General features: G+C 42.9%; 1 protein-coding gene across 1 annotated transcript; it reads left to right on the top strand.

Annotated features, from left to right (window-relative positions):
* Positions 1 to 165: 165 nt before the first annotated feature.
* On the top strand, positions 166 to 18,839 carry senp7b (SUMO specific peptidase 7b). The gene is made up of 22 exons (XM_073462346.1): positions 166 to 452; positions 1,930 to 2,041; positions 2,515 to 2,597; positions 2,683 to 2,847; positions 4,166 to 4,260; positions 4,908 to 5,062; positions 5,234 to 5,543; positions 6,066 to 6,175; positions 7,962 to 8,090; positions 9,535 to 9,568; positions 9,815 to 10,018; positions 12,301 to 12,521; positions 13,063 to 13,139; positions 13,273 to 13,389; positions 13,832 to 13,954; positions 14,984 to 15,076; positions 16,285 to 16,361; positions 16,779 to 16,831; positions 16,927 to 16,970; positions 17,073 to 17,141; positions 17,571 to 17,721; positions 18,576 to 18,839. Exons 2-22 carry the CDS (start codon positions 1,931 to 1,933, stop codon positions 18,705 to 18,707), a joined length of 2,553 nt encoding a protein of 850 aa, XP_073318447.1. The 5' UTR covers positions 166 to 452; position 1,930; the 3' UTR covers positions 18,708 to 18,839.
* Positions 18,840 to 21,877: the final 3,038 nt, after the last annotated feature.

Consider the following 21,877-nt stretch of genomic DNA (forward strand, 5'->3'; position numbering starts at 1 on the left):
AACTGAGGTTTGTTACTGCTGAGCTTACATTTATAAATGTATAATGAAGTACATACTGTCGTTACATACTGTCGTTACATACTTTCGTTACTTTTGCTCTTGTTTACAGTGCTGCGTCAGGCAGCGCTGTCAGTGACGTAATCACGTACAGCCAGAGCTCGGCACGCCAGCTGACGTGGTGACGTCAGGTGTTGTCATGTCAGTGTGGTCGCGCTGAGTGTTTGGAGGAGAGCAGCTTGTGTCCGGAGCCGCAGCGGCTGCTTACGTGCTTTTAAACCCGGTTCTGAGTCCTGGCCGAGCGGACGACTGCTCCTCCACACCTCATGAGCCCGCCGGACACTTTCCCGACAGTGAAACACCGACCAGACGGCAGCCAGCAGCTAAGCTAGCGCTGAGGCGAGCCGGCTAACTGTCGAGCTAGCAGCCGAGCTGGCTCCACCGGCTGACCTCAGGTAGGTGCACAGCCCGAGAGCTGCTGGAGCCGACAGGGAGGTAACGCAGGTAGAGAGCTGAAGGACGATGACCTGTCTGAAGCCGGGAAGTAACGTTAGACAGAGAGCTGAAGGACGATGACCTGTCTGAAGCCGGGAAGTAACGTTAGACAGAGCTGAAGGAGGCTGACCTGTCTGAAGCCGGAGCGGAAAGGAATCCGAGCTGAAACTGCGAGCGTTGCTTCTTTCGCAGGAGCCCCGCTAAGAATTACTGCTATTTAAACTGTCAATGCTTCAGTTCAAACGTAAAACTCAGAAAAATACTATTTAAGAAGTTTCATGATTCAGAAGTGTATTCTGGTCAATTCGGCTAACAAATAATCCACCGACTAATATGTACACTGCAAAAATATCCTTTTTAGTGATGGTTTGCGCTCCCAGCTAGCGGCCAGTTTAACGGCTGACGTTACATCGTTTACTGGGTCAAGTGAAGAAAAAACAGTCTGCAGACTTGTGATTTTCATTTTAGTTAACGTGAAGACGTTACGTTTGGTGTATTTACGCCTAAACTTGAATTAAATAATAACTCTGAAAAAGCAGGGACACGTTTAACGAGATTGAGCGACGCTGCCTTGAAAAACGTGAAGATTTTGAATGGAGTTTGGTGTCTCTGTCTAATATGACATCAGCGCCCAGCAGCAGCCAGTATGAGTTATATCGATACATGTATTTCCTGTTAAGTGTCTGGTTGGTTGAGTAGCTTGAATGGATGAAAAGGTCTCAGGTTCAATTCCCGAGCTCCAACAGTCCCAGAGCAAACTGCATAAACTGCTCACTGGTTCAAAGCTGATGCCATTCAGAACCTAATTTAGAAAATGTCTGATTTAAAATGACCTGACAGGCTTATTACGAGGACATTTTTCATCATGTTTTATATGTTTAAATACACCAGTGTTTATGTGATGTTTCCTCAATTTTAAATCTAGTTTGTTGAGGTGAAGCACAGAAAACAAACTGATGTTATATTGGTTTTTTTTTTATTAATCTCTTCCTTAAATTTTTGGTTTCTCTTATGGAAGTCTGGCATATAGAAACATTTGTTTTTCAGGCCTCCTGGTAGAGGTCAGGACACAGTTTTTTAAAAGTTGAGGTCACTCCTTGGTCCTTAAAGTTTCTTATGTCATATTTAGTCAATTAAACCACCATTTTATGAAATAACATGTTGTCTGTTTAATAGTATTTTAATATTCTGAAATGTTGAAGAGTCACTTGGTGAAGGTTCTTTATTTAGATCAAACTCTGACCTGACAATTAATAATCAGTCACATTTTATAAGCTCTAGCATCAGCTTTTTAAATCCTCATATTTGTGAATGGAGTTTGGTATGGTATTTCACTAATATCACATGATCTCCAGACAGCAGCCAGGTGGGATTGTTGCAGTAGTTTTAAGTGTTTTCTCTCAGAGGTTTGGTCTGAGTTTGTTCTTCTGTCGTCAGCATGGCGTCTTCGTTCAAGATCCCGAAGAAGAAACAGCCCGCGGGTTCTGACTCTGCCCGCCTGCACCAGTCCCCACTGTCCCGCCTCCAGAGCTCCGCCCCTCAATTTAAGGTGGTATTTCTCATGTGATAACATTTTTAAAGGTGGTCAGTTGGAAGTTTGGTGTCTCTTAAGGTGGTATTACTGATAGTTCTTCTGAAATCTTTTCTTTCTCTAGAGTAAGGTGGTATTATAGCATTAGCTGCTTTAAAAGTGTTTACCTACCTACTACAGCTGCACCTATTTAAGGTGGTATTAGTGTCTCTGAGCTTCGCTAAAGTTATGTATTTGGTTTGCTGCACCTATTTAAGGTGGTACTATTGATGTGTTAACATTTCTAAAGGTGGTCAGTTGGAACTGTTGGTTTGTTTAAGGTGGTATTACTGATTTGACAGCTATTCTGTTGTAACTGTCTGCACTTTAAGGTGGTATTAGAGTCTTTCTGCTTCTCAGGGGTGTCGGCCTGTTTTGGTGGCCCATTTAAGGTGGTATTATTGATGTGTAAACACTGTCTCAGTGCGTCCTGTCTTGTTTTATCTGAACAGAGTAATGGGGATCAGTACAGCAGAGCTGCAGCTGACAGGATGCATTCTGGGAATACGCTCAGCTCCTCAACAAACAGACAGAGGTTTGTAAAGCGCCCCCTACAGGCAGCAGAGTTCATTACAGCCGCAGACGACGCAGTCAAAATGTTTGTTTGTTCTCCCGTCCAGCACGCCGTGTAAGCCTTTCTTCAGAGATGTTGTCAAAACGCTGCTGGGACTCAACAGCCCGAATAAAGGAGCGTCGACGGCCAATCACAGAGCAGCTGGAAGCTTGAGCCGCCAGTCACAGCCAGGACACAGAGCTGAGTCGTCCTCGGCCTGTTTCTCCAACAGGTGAGTTCACAGTCACTCTGATCTGATGAGGCAGAAACTCATCTCCGCTGCCTCGAGACTCAAGACAAAAGCCTCCAACAACAAACCAAACCAAGCAGAGTTGATCCTCTTTTAACTTCTTGCTGAGCCCTTTCACTTCCTGTTATCTACCACTAGCTTTAAATATGGATGATGTATTGACATGTTGACTGACAGGAAGCAGACAGATGGCTTCATGTGAAAGCCTCAGTGAAACAGAACCAACGAGTCCTAAAGAGCTCCAGACCTTCAGGAAACTCCTCTCACACACACCAGCGAGCGTCCGGTGTGTGAGCATGAAGAGAAAGAGGAAAAGCAGCTGGTTCTTACCGGTCAGACGTCTGTTTCTTCATGCTAGACGCTGCTGCTGCACGACCTGTAACGCTCTGCGACTGTCGGAGACACTTTGCATGAGACAACCTGAGATAAGGAAACAACAAAGAGCTTCTCTGTACTACAAGTCCAACTACGTCACTGGAAACTTTAAGATAGATAGATAGATACTTTATTTATCCTGAGGGAAATTCCAGTGTCCAGTAGCACACAAAATACAGAACATACATTACACATATATAATATATAAAATTAAAATTACCAGTAGCTTCAGTAAACAGTGCAAATGGAGGTAGAAATTGTCCATTGTCTATTATCTATTGTCCTCCCTGCCTTTACTGAGAGCTGTTGCAGTCTGACGTCCCGGGGGACGAGAGTTTTTGAGTCTGTTGGTGGAGCTGGAGTCTGGGGACTTTCTCCACAGGGACAAAGAAGTCGCCTATACTGGTTACTGTTTAGTGTATCTGTAAAATGTGACATGTTCAGCGTCAATAAAATGTTTCTTCTCTCATAAATTGAGTGTAAATGGTGAAATCAGTGTAAACAGTGTGTTCAAACAGCTGCTAAATGTTGGCAGGTCAGACTTTAGCACTTTAGACACAGAAGCAGACAGGCTGGTGCAGCCATGCTGCCACAAACTGACACTTTTTACAAGGAAACACACAACTTACTGTTTTCATTTAATGCTGAATTTACAAGAAGGAGACAATGATTCAGAGTCTGTCAGAGACAGAGTTTCACTACGTTATAAAGCTTGTTTTAACTCAACCACTCTTAAATCACTACATTTGTTAAGGGAGTCTGGTGATGTTGTGTGACTGGTTCAGTGGTTGCATCAGTTGAAACAGACAGTGTTGAATCCATTCTGTCTGTCTGACGTGTCATAAAATCTTAAATTAAGCTTTTTGAAATGCAGATCTGTGTAGTAGTGAGTAACCAGACTGCTGTGGTGTGTTTTGTCCACCAGATGGCGCCCAAAGAGAGCGTCAGACCGACTGCTGAAGCCTGATGTGTCCTCCGAGCCTCCGTCTCCACCACAGAAGAAGAAAAGTGAACTGAGTGGTAAAATAACTGCAGCTCCGTCAGAGATCTCACAGAGCTTAAATGTCTGTTAATCGATTCATGAAACGTTTGATGGGAGCAGCATGTTCGTCATCACGTCTTATTTTACAAACATGTTGATTAACTGTTAAAATATTCTGCTGAACATTAAAAAGTCATCCTGAGCTGCAGCCTTTGAACAGTAAACCTTTAACTTTAGAGAGACGTAAGAAGAAGAAGCGTCAGTGTGGCAGAAAAACTAATCTACGTAACATAAATATGATTAAAAAAAAGTTTAAAAACTAACAAGATAAAATACACTGTAAATAATTAAAAGGTAAAACATTTGAAATAATGTAAGACAATAAGAATTATGAAAGAAAATTTAAAATGAAATATAAATTACAAAACAAATAAATATGAAATAATTAAAAATAGCAAAGAAATATAAAGTAGAAAATAAAAGGATAAGTATAAATGTAAAATATAATGAAAAAAATATAACATAAAAACACAACATTGGAAAAATCTATTATATAAAGTAAATAGTGAATAAAAAATATATAAATTAAATTAATATAAAAATCTAAAAAGAATTTACAAAAGAATGTAAAAATGCTGTGGGGTGCAAACAGGAAGTGTAATGTTGAACCCGTTTCCTCCTGCAGGTTCGTCCGTGTCGACCAGAAGAATCTCTGTGGACTCTCTGGACTCTCTGGCGGAGCTGCGAGCAGAGGAGCATGCTGGGAGTTTGAGTTCCTCGACGGCGGGACGACAAACGTGGGGGAGAGGGGAGTCCGGCAGGAACGCTGCTGAGAGGAAGGTAAAGGTCAAAGGTCGTCAACACAGTGGTGAGATAAGGCTCGGGGCGTTTCTGTGGTATGATTGACAGGTCTGTCTTCCAATGAAACGTCAGCGTGAATCAAACATGCAGCCAATCTGAAAACATTTTCTATAAATGAGAAAGTGAAGGATGAACGTTTGTTTCCTTCAGAGCGACACAGGAAACCCTCCTGAATCTTTGAAGCAGCAGAAAAAGAACTCGTCTTCAGAGGACGACTTCGTGTCTCCGCCCAGAACCAGAAACAAACCGTCGGATCATGAACCTGTTTCCAAAGAGCTCTGCAGACCCTCCGTGACGCCCGGCGGGAGGCGGAGCCTCGACAGGACGGCGTGGCTCGCCGCCAGCAGCAATCCGAGGGAGGAGGAGAGGCAGAGGTGGAGGGAATTCAGAGAGAAGAAGAAGTCCAACAGATCGGCCGTCCTGCGGCTCCGACTGAAGAAACCCAAACAAACAGAACCAAGTGAGTAACGACGCCACGAGCAGTCCAGAGCATCTGAACAGAGACATACAACAGATAGTCACATCCCAATGATTCACACTTTAGACCTTCACCGTGGCAGAAAATATAACAAGGCCAAAACAAAACACACAAGAAATAAGAAGACACGCTGCGTTCAGCCCGTCAGACAGGACAGAACGTCTTCATCTCAATATTCACAGAATCATCAGAATTTCTCTGCTTATTTGAATCAGAAGAAGGAAAATAAAACAGCCACGTGACTAAAATAAAGATATAGTAAATATACTAATATTTTTTAACATTAACAAAAAGTTTTAAAAAATAAAAACATTAAGAAATGTTTAAAAAATGAAATACAACTGATGAAATGTAAAGAAATCAAATAAACAGATAAAATATTATAAAATATTTAATAAAATGTTATCAAACACAAAAATATATATATCAATATAAAAATGTAAATGGATAAGAAGGAGAATTTAAAATGAAGATGGAACAGTTAAATATATTTTCTTCCTCCAGTCGTGCTGTCGAGTGAAGAAGAGGAGGAGGGTGAGAATGATGGAGAGGGAGGAAGCAGCAGCCAGGTGGAGGGATCCCGTCCAGGAAACTCAGGCCAGGTACAGATACAGGTAGGACACTCGCCTTCGACTGATGAGACTAAACAGACCTGCTAATGGCCGTCACACTCGGAGGAGGTCATGTCATCTGTAAAGGACAGCAGGACATTTCAGGACATCCTGGTCAGACGTGTGTTTATCGTTAACAGTGTTTCCAGAGCTTCATGATTAACTTGTTGAGTAAAGTTTAATTACAGAGTAGACTCGAAGCACCAGTCGGACTCTGACACGTGCCATCTGTGCTCATAATGAGCGTATGTGTGAAACAAAGAGGCAGATTTCATTTAAAGCACCGAGGCTTCAGGATAACATCACCTTCAAGAAAAACCAGGTCAGGCCTCCAACAAGCTGGAGCACGTGACTCACGTTCAGAGACCACACCATGGAGTTTACTGAGTCCACCTGCCAGAGCTGATGTACAGAGAGCTGCTTCTCACCACAAAACCTCCAAAACTCCACTTATAAACTTCATTTATTTACAGACAACCAACATCTCCCCATGAAGAAACCTCGAGCAGAACCGGACTCAGTGGTGGGAGGCTACAGCAGTAATAACAGCTTTACTAATTGAGATACGAGTATTAATAACACTGAAAGTATAATGATGATGATAATAATAATGATCATATTGATAATTTAATTTTTTAATTTAATTTTATTTAAGATCCCTTCTAGTCCCACAATGGGGAAATTCTCTTTATGGAGAACACAGTAACTGTTGATCTGGGAGTTCTGACCCAGTTCTGGTCCGGGGTCTCTGTGAGGACTCTGTGTTCCATGTTTGAGGCTGAAGTGAGTCATGTGGTTTGTTTGCCTGTAAACACTCGTCAGAGGGACTCTCAGCAGATCCACATCAGATGTGAATGGACTGCTGAGTGTTTGTTGTTGTGTTTACTGGCAGTTTTCAGAAACCAGCTGTGAGTCTCAATAAAAAGTCCTGACGCAGGGGAAGTGTTGGTATGTTGGAGATGATAAATAGGTTGGTTTCAGCAATCTAATGTTTAATGTTGAAAAGTTTTAAATTACTTTTCATCAACTTATTTTTTTACTTTTGTTTTTCATCAGTTTGAAGTTGTTTTGTTGGCAGATGATTTTAAATCAGTCAACATGTTGCCTGTTTGTTGAAGCTAAAAATCTCTCCTCATGTTGGACAGATGTCAGAAATTCATTGTGGATGTTGCTCTGCAGCGGAGAACTGCTGACCTTTGCTCTAACACCACCACCGGGGAAAATATTTAGGTGAGGTGATGAGCCAATCAGATTCTGACCTCATCTCCCCTCACAATCAGCACAGTTACCTCTGCAAGGAGGGTGGGCGGATGGGTTGGTTGGTTGGTCTGTTGGTCGGTCTGATGGTCTGATTGTTGGTCGGTCTGATGGTCTGATGGTTGGTTGGTTTGTTGGTTGGTTTGTTTGTTGGATGGTTGGTTCGTTTGTTTGTTTTTTGGTTGCTTGGTTGGTTTGTTTGTTGGATGGTTGGTTGGTTTGTTGGTTGGTGGGTCTGTTGGTTGGTTTGATTGTTTAATGGTTGGTCGGTCTGATGGTTGGTTGGTTTGTTGGTTGGTGGGTTGGTTGGTTCGTTAGTCTGTTGGTTGGTTTGTTTGTTGGATGGTTGGTTGGTTTGTTGGTTGGATGGTTGGTCGGTTTGTTGGTTGGTGGGTTTGTTGGTTGGTCTTTATTTCTGTCCTCTGCTAACAAACACTGACTGAAACCTTCAAATCCGAATGTTCAGATTAACATCAAACACGTGAGTTCATGCATCTGTGTGTTAATTCTGTCCCCTTGTGTTGTCTGGCAGGCTCAACAGGCTCGTTCTTCCAAAGGTGAAACAGACGGATGTGAGCTGCCGCCACCTTCCTTCATGCAGCTGGAGTTTGTCTCATTTCACGCCGGCCTGACGCAGGCTGATGCCAGCGGGAAGATGTTGGTGAGTGGAGCTAAAGTTTACCAGGTTTTACCAGAACTTTTCCTGCACACGCTCAGTGCTGCTGCTTCAAAACACCCAACTGAAGATTTTAAGACAAGCTGAAGCTCCTCAAAGTGTTGGAGGAACACGTTCTGAATCCCAACAGTTAGATTTTATTCATGTCACTCAGAAAAACAACCTGAAACCCGTACGCGTGTGTACACATACTTCCTTTACATCTGTACATCGTCTGTACATGACCTTCTTGTGCATGTGTACATGTACCTACTGTGTGTACTTGTATGCTGAGTGTGTGTTCGGGTCAGTGTAAAACTCTGGTTTGGTTGCTGCAAGGCGGCTGCTCCTGGACGTTTAAACGTTTCTGGACGACTGCAACAGTTTTTACCTCGTTTTTTCTTTTTCCACGGCCTGTTCCAGCTCACACACACACGCACACATACACACACATACAGTACACACTCTTATTTGATTGGTCCATAATTGGTTTGTGTTACTCATACTGTAGTTTTAAACATTCACATGTGTTTTCCAAAGTGCTTCAGTGCACCAACTCTGTATTTGTTTTTGTTTGTTTTATTGTGTTTGTTTATCTGTGTGCGTGTGTGTGTGTGTGTGTGTGTGTGTGTGTGTGTGTGTGTGTGTGTGTGTGTGTGTGTGAGTGCTCATAGACTAAAGTGTCTAAACATTTAAAAGAGAAGTATGAACAAAGCCAAATCTTGCACGAGTCCCATCAGAAAACACTTAATTCTTTTTGGGCATTAAAAACCATGCTGTTGTCGTAGCAACAATGGCACCAGAACACCCCACCGTCCCGGGACGCGAGTCAAAGTTTGGTGTTCTTTTCGTCTCACGGCCGCGGGGCAGAGAAACTCCGTGCTGAAGCTGTAAACCGTGAACATTTCAGAGTTTAACAGGCAATTAAGACGCAGCAGCTGGGGTCTGATGGCGGCGCGCCGGGTTTAATTAGAGCGCTGTAAAAAAGCAGGAGGGCAGCAGAGGAGGAGGTTAGTAGGTCAGCATGTCAACGAACTGCACGCAGAGAATCAGACAAACGCTACAAACTGGAAGAAATAACTCGCCACCTTCAGGCTGGTTAATGCTTAACCTACTACCTGAGGGAGTATGGAAGATTCAAAATGCTCAAATTAAAGTGAAATAAAATGCACTTTATGTTGTTGTCATGTTTAGTTAAAAACACATGTTGTCATGTCTTCTTGAAGAGGTGAAGACCGATGATGAGATGCAGCATCATCAGCCAAAATAAAAACAGTAAATTCAGTTACTCAAATGACGTCTGATTTCACAGTAAATTAATTCATATAAAAAATACATTTAAATGTGAAATAAGTAAGAATTTTAGTTGTGTTGTATATTTTGTCTCTCTTCCTGATGTGTAAACAATTTTTCCTCCCAACAGTTTGAAATGTTTGTTTATTCTGTCTAGATCACTGAGAACGGCATCACTATTCCTCTGAAAGGTAACAACACATTTATTCACACCAGAAACGTTTTTGGTCAAAATGTTTACTTTTTGTTGGGAACTATTTCGACTGATAGTCTTTGCAAAAGTTGGACGTAATCTAATGAAAGTACAGTCACCATGAGTTTTCATGACTGAATATGTGTAAATTTCAAAGTTTGTTTTTTGCTCCGATTGAAACTATCATGAAACGATATTCTGTAAAAATGTAAATGAAAGCTGATGAATGACCTCTCTCTGTTAGGAGCTGAGGAGGGAGAGGTCACCGTGGTGGCGTCACAGGTCCGGGGTTACGGTGTTTGGGATGGGGGCGTGGCTCGGGGCGGGGCTCTGTTGGCTCGTTGGGAAGGCCCCGCCCCCTCGCTTCTCTTCCTGTGGGTGACCGATCCTCAGGCCAACCTGCTGCAGAAGGAGCTGTCCGCCATCCAGACCTCCAACTCAACCTCAGGTAACACTTTAACTTCAGCTCCTTTCAGTGGGTTGAACTTCATCCAACACTTTAACTTCTCTCCTTAATTTTAAAATGTTTCTGTGCTTGAATTTGTCACTTAAGCTCGTTTTGCTGCTTCAGTTCAAGCCGACTTTTAAACGTCTTTTAGTGCCGTCACCTCAACGCTTTAACTTCTTTCAGCACTTTCACCTCATCTCCTCTCAGTGGCTTGGACTTAATCTAATACCTTGACTTCTGTCATTATTTTTACTCATACTCTTCTCTGTGCTAGAATTTATGACTCGTTTTGCCACTTCAACTTCTTTCACTGCTTCAGTTCAATCCTACTAATAAACTAATTTTATTCACTTCAACTACTTTGAAGGTTTGAGCTTCAACGAACAATGAAGCTTCATCTCCTCTCAGTGCTTTAATCTTAACAACACTTCCACTTCAACTACTGACTGGTTAAATTTCAGTTGCTTTTAGCACTTTCGTGTCATCTCCTTTGGAACTGAACAAACACTTGAGCTGATTTCATTTTTTATTTAACTTTAGCGTCTTCACTTCAACCCATTTCGGTTCCTGAACTTCAGCTCCTTTCAGACAGTGATCTGTAGTGATGTTTGTGTGATTTTACAAACTTTCACTTCCACTTCATGCAACGCCTACACTTAAATTTATCACCTCATCTTAGGGGTGGGCGATATATATCGTTTGCGATAATATCGTCATTGTTGTTTTGACAATGTGCAAATTTCCATTATCGAGTATTTAAATTACTTCGCCAAAAATATTGAAACACATGCGGAAACTCCTCACATCCACTTAATACACGGTGCAGCAGCGCTCTCTACAGCATGGCAGGATTCGCCCCACCCCTCGACCTCTTACGTTCGACCTCTGAACCCCGCGACGTCTCATAACAACAACAACGGCGGACTACGTGCTTGTGTTCGTGTTTCTTACAACTTACTCGCCTTGTAGTCGAGTGTGAGTCGCAGCAGCAGTTCGACCTCATTATCGGTCCACACAAACGGTTCTGGTTTCCTTGCACTAGCCATTTTCGTCTTCTTGTTGTTGTGTTCGGTTTCTCCGTCTACTGTCTGTTTGTGTACAGCGCACAAGCTTTTTGCACATGCTCCATCTCTTCTTCTCTGTTTTTGGTGAATTTCAAACGCCACCTATAGGCCTGGAATATGAACTACAGCGTTTTCAGTCGTTTTCAGTGAATCGGTCTGGACGCAAATATTCTTGAAACGATGCCGAGGAAGACGGAGGAAAAAAAGATCGTTTTTGTCCGTGTGGACGGGGCCTCAGTCACATGACTAGTGGGCCTACGTGATCACGACCTCTCGCTAGCATCCTCCTTGCAACAGTTTAGCAATCGCATTTTAAAGGATATCGACTGATTATCGTTATCGCCAAAATCCCCAAAAATATCGAGATATTATTTTTTGCCCATATCGCCCACCCCTACCTCATCTCCTTCCAACCTTTTACCTTAACTGACCCTTCAGCTTCCTTCAGTCTTCCCGGTCAAAAACACCTGGTTTTGTCTCCACAAAACACATCAGAGATGCTCAACATCCCGTCAAAAACACACTTTTACACGCAAACTGACATCTTCATTTTCATGAACTGAAATTCATTTCATTAAATATCATCAGCTTATTACTGTCACACAGTTCAAAAGCTACAAACGTGAGGACGCTGAAAATGCTTCTACACACTTGAGTTTCCTTCAGTAAATGTAGTTTTCTCTGGTTATTTGACTTGTTTCATGTCTCAACATGAACAACAGAAGAACAAGCTGCTGTTTGTCCCTCACACACTGATGTACCAACAGATAAGTGTGTTTGTTGGCACAGTCAGAAGCTTCATGTAGTTTCCATCATCACACAGTTTCCACACACACTGCAGTAAAAACACAGAGAGCTCTCACTCTGACGCCGTTTCCTTGAACCATAAATGTCACCCCAAAACCACAACGAAGGAAAAACACAAAGTGGTGTTTGACTCTCAAAACAGAACTACATTTAAAAATCAAGTAAAAAAGAATGGAACTAATCATCACCCACAGACCACACAGTGAATCCAGCTCCCACACTGACCCTGCAGGCTAAAATCCACCATTTTCTCAATGAACGCTTGACTGGAGCAGCAAGGCTTCATGGGACATCAATATACAGCCAGAGACTGGGCACATTGGCACACTATGTCCTGACTCTAACCCAGTTTGTCAAACAAGTCCAGTGTCTCCAGTTCCCACCCTCTAACTGGTTCTCCTGGTTCTTCAGGGCCGTCATGCTCCTTCCTCCTGTTGGTGTTGACGGAGCAGCTGCAGGAGCTGCAGACCGCCCTGCTGGCCTCCATCCTGGACATGGAGGAGTACAGGAAGGGCTCCTCCTCCTCCGGTGGGCCAGCCTCCGCTCTGGACTGGACCGACGGGCTGCTGCTCCTTCACAGCTGTCCTCCTCCTCTGGACCAGCACCTCCTCAGACTGCTGGGATGCTCAACTGTGAGACTCCTCTTCCCTCCATTTCCTCCTTACTTCCTTGTTTTGCTCCTTTCCTTCCTTGTTTACTTTCATTGTTTACTTCCTCTCCTTCTTTCCCCCAGTTCCTCTTTTCCTCCCATTCCTTCATTTCTTTCTTCTCTCCTTTTCATCCTTTCCTTGTTCCCTCATTCCCTTGTCTGGCTCCTTCGGTCACCTCCTCTGCCTCCTTTATTACTTACAGTCTCCCCATGGTTTCCTCCTGCCTACCTTCCTTCATTGAGCTCCTTCTCTCCTCGCCTCTTTGGTTGCCTTTCTTCTTCTATATCTCCTCCTCACCTCCCTTCCCCTCCTCCCCCTCTTGCAATGATATCTAATCCTCTGTCGTCCATTTTATGAGTCTGTTAGCTGTCAGCTGGTTGGGCCAGAGTCTCTGAGCTGATGAGGTGACTCCTGGAGGAGGTTCAGAGAGTATTGGTCACAAAAACCTCAACCCTCCACATCAAAATCTATCAAAACAAACTATTGATTAACTGTTAACTATTAAATCTTGTCTCTCTTTCAGGAGAAATCCAGTCCATTGAGAAACGACCAGAGAAAGAAGAACCTGAATTCCTCGGGTCTACAGCAGCTTCCCACCAGGTAAAAAACCAACACAGCCAGGTCTAAAGGTTCACCCGAACCAGCTGAGATTCATGACTGTAAAAAAAACAGCAGTTAAAATAATAAAAGTCTGCACAGGAAGTCTGGAGTATTTTCTGTTTGTGCTCTTCAGATTGATCCAGTATCCCGCGGCGCCCTGCAAAGGTCGGATCGCGGTGACCAAGGAGGACCTGGCTTGTCTGGATGGTGGCGAGTTCCTCAACGATGTCATCATCGACTTCTACCTCAAGTGAGTCTGTCAGACGAGAACAAAACGAGTGAAATTATTTGTACAAAAAGTTTTTCGCATGTTAGAAGCACTTTCTCGAGCCAAACTTCTCTAACTCCTAAAATGTCTCACTTTACGCAGATGACATGCTTTTATTTTTATCAGATTACTGGATCAGTTTACAGAGAATAAACCTTTTAGAGATGTTTCGCAACATTTCTGGTTACAAAGTCAGTTTAAAGAACTTAACCTGCTAAACAAAGTATAACGTGTATGGTAAGGTAGCATATCAGTGTGACCTTTTTAGTCTAAGAAATTATCAAATCCAGTAAAATGTCCCAGAAAACAGAGAGTGTCATACTGAAGATCTGTGCTGGAGAAGAAACCATTGCACGTAGTTGTAGTTCCTGTCTATCACCAGTAGGGGGTGGTCAGTGTCCTGAATAGTCTCCTCCTCCTGCAGGTATCTCCTCCTGGAGGGTGTCGGAGGCTCGGTGGCTGAGCGGAGTCACGTCTTCAGCAGTTTCTTCTACAAACAGCTGAGCAGACGGAGAGCCGCTGGAGAGAACGATGCCCCATCCGTCCCGTAAGAACCTGACATAGACAAGGAAAACAAAAATATCAGAAAGATAATTTTTATTTTGTTCATGTTAGAGCTATAACTATTGTCTCACTGTTTAATCTATAGATTATTTTCCTTGATTCATTTATTTTATATCAGCCAAATGTGAAATCACAATTTCTAAGGTAACATTTATCCTACAGTCCAAAACCCAACAATATTCAGCTCACAGTCATAAATGTGGAAGAAAAACAACGACGAATATTCACATGTGAGATTGTGAAACCAGATGATTCCAGCAGCTTTTGCTTAAAGAACATGATTATCTTAATGGTTGGCTGCGACTGTAGTTGTTATTGCCTTTATAAGTTTGATAGAAAAAGAAGAAAAAGGACACAAGATTTTATAAAACTAGACAAAGGAGACTTGTTTACCAGCGTATTCCTCTGGAGTTTCCAGACATGAGATCACAATTCATATATATTCATAATTTTTTCCCTAACTGTGAAAAACCCAAGCAGAAACCTCCAAGCTGAAAATTAAGCTGGAAACTGCAGTTCTTCAATTGACCATTTAAGACTCCAAAAGTGATTAAAGCCTTTGGAAAGGTGAAAGGACTTAAAAGGGCGAACAAAGACAAAAATGTCTCTCTTTATGCAGACGATGTAGATTTATTTTTATCAAACTGCTTGATCAGTTTACACCTGATAAATATCTTCTAGACTTCATAACCTTCAACTTATCTGCAACACAAATTAAAACATGTTTGTTCATAATAAAATGTTTCGTTCCCCAGTTTGAGTAAAGTACGAAAAGCAAAGTTTTCTTTTTTTGTATTTGATGAAGGAAACTCAAAAAAAAAAAAAGTAATCTTGTCACAGAAAACATTAATGAAATGAAGTCTTGAATCATAAATCAGAGATGGACTCAAGGTTCTTCAGACAGTGAGCCTCCTCTCCATTAATTTAGATCTTCACATGGTGATAGCTTCAATATTATATATTTTTGATCAGTCTGAGCCTTTCTTCTCTGCTTGTTTCTTTATTTTTTCAGTGATCGTGACATGAGGCACCAGAGGGTAAAGACGTGGACCCGCCATGTTGACATTTTCACCAAAGACTTCCTGTTTGTGCCTGTCAATCAAGAGTAAGAATTGTTTTATTCTGGTTGGACAAAGTGACACATTTAAGACAGACGGAAGTCAGTTTGATTAGATTGGATCTTGTGTTTCATGTCATAGAAATGTTTTAGGACTTTATTGGAGGTTAGTTGGAGGTGGAAGTGAGTTTTTACCCTCTGTGACCTACTGAAAGTAAAACGAGTCAACAGAGCTGACCTCAGCTCTTTGACCCAGATTTAAAGACGCCAGTTTGCAGTTATGACCTCTGTTGGGACATTTGATTTAAAACTCTGCAGTCCGACTTGAATTCAAGCACCTCATCACTGCCTTTACCTGCCAACTGGGTGACAGACTGACCGACTCAAGTCACCTCTGCTGAATCATTTCTGATTCTTGTCGATGACTTTACCAGACTTGCTGCTCTCTGCGCTTCATTGTTTCATTAAACTCCCACATTTTACCCAAATCAGTTCAGAGTTTTGGTGGAATATCCTTGACATGTTCCTGCCACTTTAATGTAATTTTTGTGACACACTTGGTTTTATTTCTTCCCTGAGAAAAATAGAAATTGTATTTCTGCACTACTATTGAAACATTTATAACAATAATCAGACTCATCCTGGAAGTTGAACATCCTTCTGTAACGTTTTTATCCCACGAATCGAGTCTATACGGAAACCAAGCACTTTAAACTTAACAGTTTGTTTTTGATCCCCAAATCCTCGATTCGATTTGACTTTCAACGTCCGGTCACGATTAGATTAAATTTGCGATTTTAACTTTTTTCTTTTTTTTTACTGACGACTGTGTCACTGTTAGACTGTCACATGTGGATCAGTAAAGGTCAACAGACCGTTGGTTTTATATCCTGCCAAACTTCTTTAAAAAGATATTTTGAAACAACAGCTTGTTCGTTATCCTAACGTTAGCTTAGATGTGACCCAGCATTTGAAGCTACAGGGTTGGTCATTTGTTTTAATTCTGAAAATGACCCGTCACTGATCTCAAATTGTCATTTAAATTCTGACTCTTATCTTTAAAGAACAGAAAGAAGCAGTAAAACCAACAAACGTCAGCTCACTTCTTCTTGTCTTTTAATTGCTGTAAAGTGTACTCAACACTTCCTGCAGATGTTTCACATTAAAAGACTTCCAGTGGCTCAGAGGGCACCATTTTCTGAAAAAGAATCAGAAAAACTCTCAGCTCAGTTTTATTTTCATTTTTGTTTTCTTAGAGCTCACTGGTTCCTGGTGCTGGTTTGTTTCCCGGGTCTGGAGGAGGTCCAGTACGAGGAGTTTCACAGCCCCACAGGTGAGCTGCTGCTGTTTGTTTTTTGACCCTTGTTTGCCTTCATAGATTAAAATAAAGTGTCTGTGGAAGCTTCAGCGCCTCTCAGCCACAGTAATGTTTAACAGAGCCTCTCTAATCGCCACCAGACGTCTTTGTGTTGGGAAAAGTTTTTGGGTATTTGGGGCACTGGCAGCAATTGTGGGAATAACACATCAGTACACACCAAAAATTAAAGGATTAAATGTTCCAGACGTAAATATCTGCTCCTCTGAAAACACTAAGCTCCAACATTTGGTGTTCCAGTCGAGTTATTTTATCAGTTTTTATCTTCGTCTGTAAATAAACTTTAAAAGAGAGGAAATCTTTTGAATTATTTCCCTTTTGCTGGTTTTGTGTTGAAGAGCAGAGATTTCAGGTTGTTTTGTTCTTGTGTCTCAGGTGGATCAGAGCGAGCTGCAGGAAAACCATCCCTCAGATCACAGCAGCCACCGGTACATTTGCTGTCAGAGCTCTCAGCACTCAGCAGGAGTTTTTTGGTTGTTTTCTTTGTGATACGATGTTCAGGTTTCTGTGTTTGTCTCTGCAGGAGTGCCTTCAGCAGGGCTGTCACAGGGACACGGTGGTAAAGAGGTGAGTCACCTCCAAAAAAAATAATCACGTTCTGACTTCCTGTCTCTGTCAGCTCGTCCTTCTCGTTTTCTGAGCAAAGTGTTTCTTCTTCGTCCACTCCAGGCCGTGCATCCTCGTGATGGACTCACTGAAGCTGTCGTACCACGAGAACGTCTGCAGACTCCTCAGAGAGTAAGTTTCACATCTCTAATCAAGACTAGCCGTCAGTTCGACGAATGTTTCCCAAGTTAAGGAGAAGAAATCGATTTCAGGGGTTTGAATTTAAAGTAACATCATCAGCATGTTTTAGATATGAAAGTTTAGTCTTTGGAAAAGGTAGTTTGAAGAAGGCAACTCATGGTCTGTCACTTTCAGCCACACCACACAGTCTTCACCTTCAGTTACTGTGAGACATTTTGATGAAACAGGAAGTTGTTGCTGAGGGGTTAGAGATGCTCAAACATGTCAACAGTGGCAAATCGTCATGTTTGATATACATTCATAGTTGTGCTTTGAAAAATAGCTCTTTACACCCCTAACTATACCTTAACAAAGGCCCAGCGCTGCTCGCAGCTCCACCTGAAGTTGTTTTGTACATGTGATTCCTCTGGTTGTCTTCAGCTACCTGCAGGTGGAGTGGGCGGTCCGGAGAGGGACGCCTCGTCTGTTCACGTCGGACACCATGAGGAGCTCCAACTGCCGCGTTCCTCAGCAGGACAACAGCAGCGACTGTGGGGTGTATCTGCTGCAGTACGCCGAGAGCTTCCTGCAGGTACAGCAACACCTGAGACTGTTCGGGAAGTACCCAACTGTCATACTCAAGTAAAAGTAAAGATATCGTGTTCAAATATTACTGGTTGAAAATCACCCATATGAGTAGTACTCGAGTAAAAGTCTTAAGGTATCTTATGTAAAATGTACTTACATATCAAAAGTTCCAGTACAAGTAACTGATGCAGCATGATATCTGCAAAGTAACTGTTAGTTAAGTTAGTAACTGTTAGTTAAGTTAGTAACTATTGGTTAAGTTAGTAACTGTTAGTTAAGTTAGTAACTATTGGTTAAGTTAGTAAATGTTAGTTAAGTTAGTAACTATTAATTAAGTTAGTAACTATTGGTTAAGTTAGTAAATGTTAGTTAAGTTAGTAACTATTGGTTAAGTTAGTAAATGTTAGTTAAGTTAGTAAATGTTAGTTAAGTTAGTAACTATTGGTTAAGTTAGTAACTGTTAGTTAAGTTAGTAACTATTGGTTAAGTTAGTAAATGTTAGTTAAGTTAGTAACTATTAATTAAGTTAGTAACTATTGGTTAAGTTAGTAAATGTTAGTTAACTTAGTAACGGTTAGTTAAGTTAGTAACTATTAGTTAAGTTAGTAACTATTAGTTAAGTTAGTAACTATTGGTTAAGTTAGTAAATGTTAGTTAAGTTAGTAACTATTGATTAAGTTAGTAACTATTAGTTACGTTAGTAAATGTTAAGTTAGTAACTGTTAGTTAAGTTAGTAACTATTAGTTAAGCTAAAAGTAAGTTATCAGATAAATGGAGTGGAGTAAAACGTTGTCCTGACGAAGACTTGTACGACCCCGGCTTCACACTAAAATCGAGCTCTCTGATTGGCTCCCCAGAACCCCGTGGTGCACTTCGACCTCCCGTTGCGTTTGGACCACTGGTTTCCGCGGCAACGTGTTCGACAGAAGCGCGAGGAGATCCGGAGTCTGATAATGAGGCTGCACCAGAGTCAGAAGATAGAGAAGTGAAGCGGCGCCGAGCCGAGCCGTTAACTCACCTGTGCAATAAATAATTTATAGTTTTTCTACGTCGTTAAAATGTTTTTACTTTGCTGTCAAACTATTTAAAATGTTACGACAATAAAATTTCTTACAAATGTTTGTTGTTGTTTTTCTTCCTGCCCTCACTGATCTCAGTTCGACCATTCATCGCTTCCTGTTTACAAAATGAAGTGAGAACATTTTCTCAGGAGCGTGTCTCGTATCCTGAAACCAAACTGACTTAAAGCAGGATTTTGATTCGCAGTCAGAATTTCTTTTCTTTTGTTTTTCGTGCTTCCACTCAGTTTTAAAGTTTAAAGTTCAGTCACGGAGGGCTCTTAGTTTGAAACTCCAACTATGGGAAGTGGAAGAAACAACTGAACCCTAAGACCTCGTCCAAAACACATAAATGCTCGTGTGGTTTGGAGAGAAAACTGCTTCCTGTTGGTCTCGTAACGAGCTGAGTCGCTTCAGGAATTCAATGTAAATAAAACTAGGAACAGAATCTGGATTTAATCTCCTCACACTGAGCAAACGATGTACAGGAAGGAACGGGGCAGAAACATTAACAAGAGACGATGGTCCACCTCAGAGACGTGGAAACTAAAAATAAAATGATGAAAGCTTTGACTTTATCTCAGTTATGACATCTGTCAGGTCGCCTCCATTGTTCCCTGAAGACAGAAAGTGTCTTAATGGATCCAACATGTGAAGATTCTCCCCAAAACCAGCTTCAGTTGTTCATCAGGACGCTGCCGACAGAAACATCAGTTACTCCGGTGTAGATCTGTCTTCAACGTGATCAAGTCATCTAAATAAGACCTTTGTTAACGTTAGTGGACCTTTTGTTGTCCTGGACACAGAAGGAACAGCCAGAGAAATCCATGTAGAGAACATTAAGGAAATATGAGTAAAGTAATATTTCCACTTATTTTTGCTGCTTTAAAACAGGAAGAAGAAAACTCTGCTGTCAGTGGAGTCATGATTGATACGACCACTAGAGGGTGCTGTCACGTAAACATTACTGAAACAGCGATGATGGTAACTGAGTACAAACTTTCTGATTGTTTCCATGTTTGCAGACAGTTTTGGAGATTTCCTGATCACACATCACAAACACCTCCATCTCATCACGTCTATGATTCCTAAAACCGTTTGAACCTCTGAACAAGGAGGAAATCTGTCGTTGCAGTGAGAATATTTTAATTTCCAACTTTGTTTTAAGAACTCCACGTCTAAGATCTCGTAAAGTTGTAAAAGCAGAACTTCAGCAAGCGGTTTAAACAAGCTGTTAGTTTGAACGTTTCCAAGACTGCAGATTTGTAAACTTTTAACTAAATATAATTATAAGGATTCAAATCAAGAAGCGAAGTCGCAGCGTAAAACTTCACACTGCAAACAGTTCTGTTAATCATCTGAATCAGAAAATCTACAAATCATTTCCTATTATATATAAAATACTGACTCAGCAGAAGTTAATTAATCATGAATTAATTAGTTAATTGGATCTGTGATATCATCGTCTGTAGTGTTTGTGTAAGCTGAGGTCAGAGGTCATTGGGCTACTATCTGTGTGTGAGTGTGAGTGTGTGTGTGTGTGTGTGTGTGTGTGTGTGTGTTGGGGGGCGGGGCGGGAAGGGGGGGGGCTGGTTTGGTAATCTTTGGGGTCCCCCCTGCCCCCCCCCCCGCTGAGGACCAATCAGCTTACAGTTCATTAACTGTCTCAGACTGGAGGGCGACAGACAACAACACTGGTGGTGATTAACTGATCAGTTTAATGATTATTGATTGAGAACTACTCAACACTGTAAAACACACTGGTTGTAAACACGATTCATTATGAATTACAATTTGCATTTGTTAATCTCAACATGTGAACCAGCTATAAACAGATGAAGAGTTATTTTTGGCTTCATGAGTTTAAACCACGTCTCTAATCACTGACACGTTAATCAATACATCAACAATAAGACCTGATGTTTATGTACGATTACCTTTAGTGTTAATTATGAGAAACGATCGGATACCTGATCTGGCCTTAGTGTGGCCCTGGTCTGGAGGCAGTGTGGTCCTGGTCTGGAGGCAGTGTGGTCCTGGTCTGGAGCCAGTGTGGTCCTGGTCTGGAGCCAGCGTGGCCCTGGTCTGGAGCCAGCGTGGTCCTGGTCTGGAGCCAGCGTGGCCCTGGTCTGGAGCCAGCGTGGTCCTGGTCTGGAGCCAGTGTGGCCCTGATCTGGTCCTATTGTGTGGCCCTGGTCCTATTGTGTGGCCCTGGTCTGGAGCCAGTGTGGCCCTGGTCTGGAGCCAGTGTGGTCCTGGTCTGGAGCCAGTGTGGTCCTGGTCTGGAGCCAGTGTGGCCCTGGTCTGGAGCCAGCGTGGCCCTGATCTGGAGCCAGCGTGGCCCTGGTCTGGAGCCAGTGTGGTCCTGGTCTGGTCCTATTGTGTGGCCCTGGTCCTATTGTGTGGCCCTGGTCTGGAGCCAGTGTGGCCCTGGTCTGGAGCCAGTGTGGTCCTGGTCTGGAGCCAGCGTGGCCCTGGTCTGGAGCCAGCGTGGTCCTGGTCTGGAGCCAGTGTGGTCCTGGTCTGGTCCTATTGTGTGGCCCTGGTCCTATTGTGTGGCCCTGGTCTGGAGCCAGTGTGGCCCTGGTCTGGAGCCAGCGTGGCCCTGGTCTGGAGCCAGCGTGGCCCTGGTCTGGAGCCAGCGTGGCCCTGATCTGGTCCTATTGTGTGGCCCTGGTCTGGAGCCAGTGTGGCCCTGGTCTGGAGCCAGTGTGGCCCTGGTCTGGAGCCAGTGTGGCCCTGGTCTGGAGCCAGTGTGGTCCTGGTCTGGAGCCAGTGTGGCCCTGGTCTGGAGCCAGTGTGGTCCTGGTCTAGAGCCAGTGTGGTCCTGGTCTGGAGCCAGTGTGGTCCTGGTCTGGAGCCAGTGTGACCCTGGTCTGGAGCCAGTGTGCAGTGTGGCCCTGGTCTGGAGCCAGTGTGGCCCTGGTCTGGAGCCAGTGTGGCCCTGGTCTGGAGCCAGTGTGGTCCTGGTCTAGAGCCAGTGTGGCCCTGGTCTGGAGCCAGTGTGGCCCTGATCTGGAGCCAGTGTGGCCCTGATCTGGTCCTATTGTGTGGCCCTGGTCTGGAGCCAGTGTGGCCCTGGTCTGGAGCCAGTGTGGCCC

Source organism: Pagrus major, chromosome 24, assembly GCF_040436345.1.
Source record: "Pagrus major chromosome 24, Pma_NU_1.0".
Lineage (NCBI taxonomy): Eukaryota > Metazoa > Chordata > Actinopteri > Spariformes > Sparidae > Pagrus > Pagrus major.

What these genes read in the sequence shown, in the direction of transcription:
- senp7b (XM_073462346.1), top strand. Translation starts at nt 1,931, where the DNA reads ATGGCGTCTTCGTTCAAGATCCCGAAGAAGAAACAGCCCGCGGGTTCT. An exon ending in GAAGAAAAGTGAACTGAGTG is followed by an intron (nt 4,261 to 4,907) that starts GTAAAATAACTG and finishes TTCCTCCTGCAG; the next exon opens with GTTCGTCCGTGTCGACCAGA. An exon ending in AACGATGCCCCATCCGTCCC is followed by an intron (nt 13,955 to 14,983) that starts GTAAGAACCTGA and finishes TTATTTTTTCAG; the next exon opens with TGATCGTGACATGAGGCACC.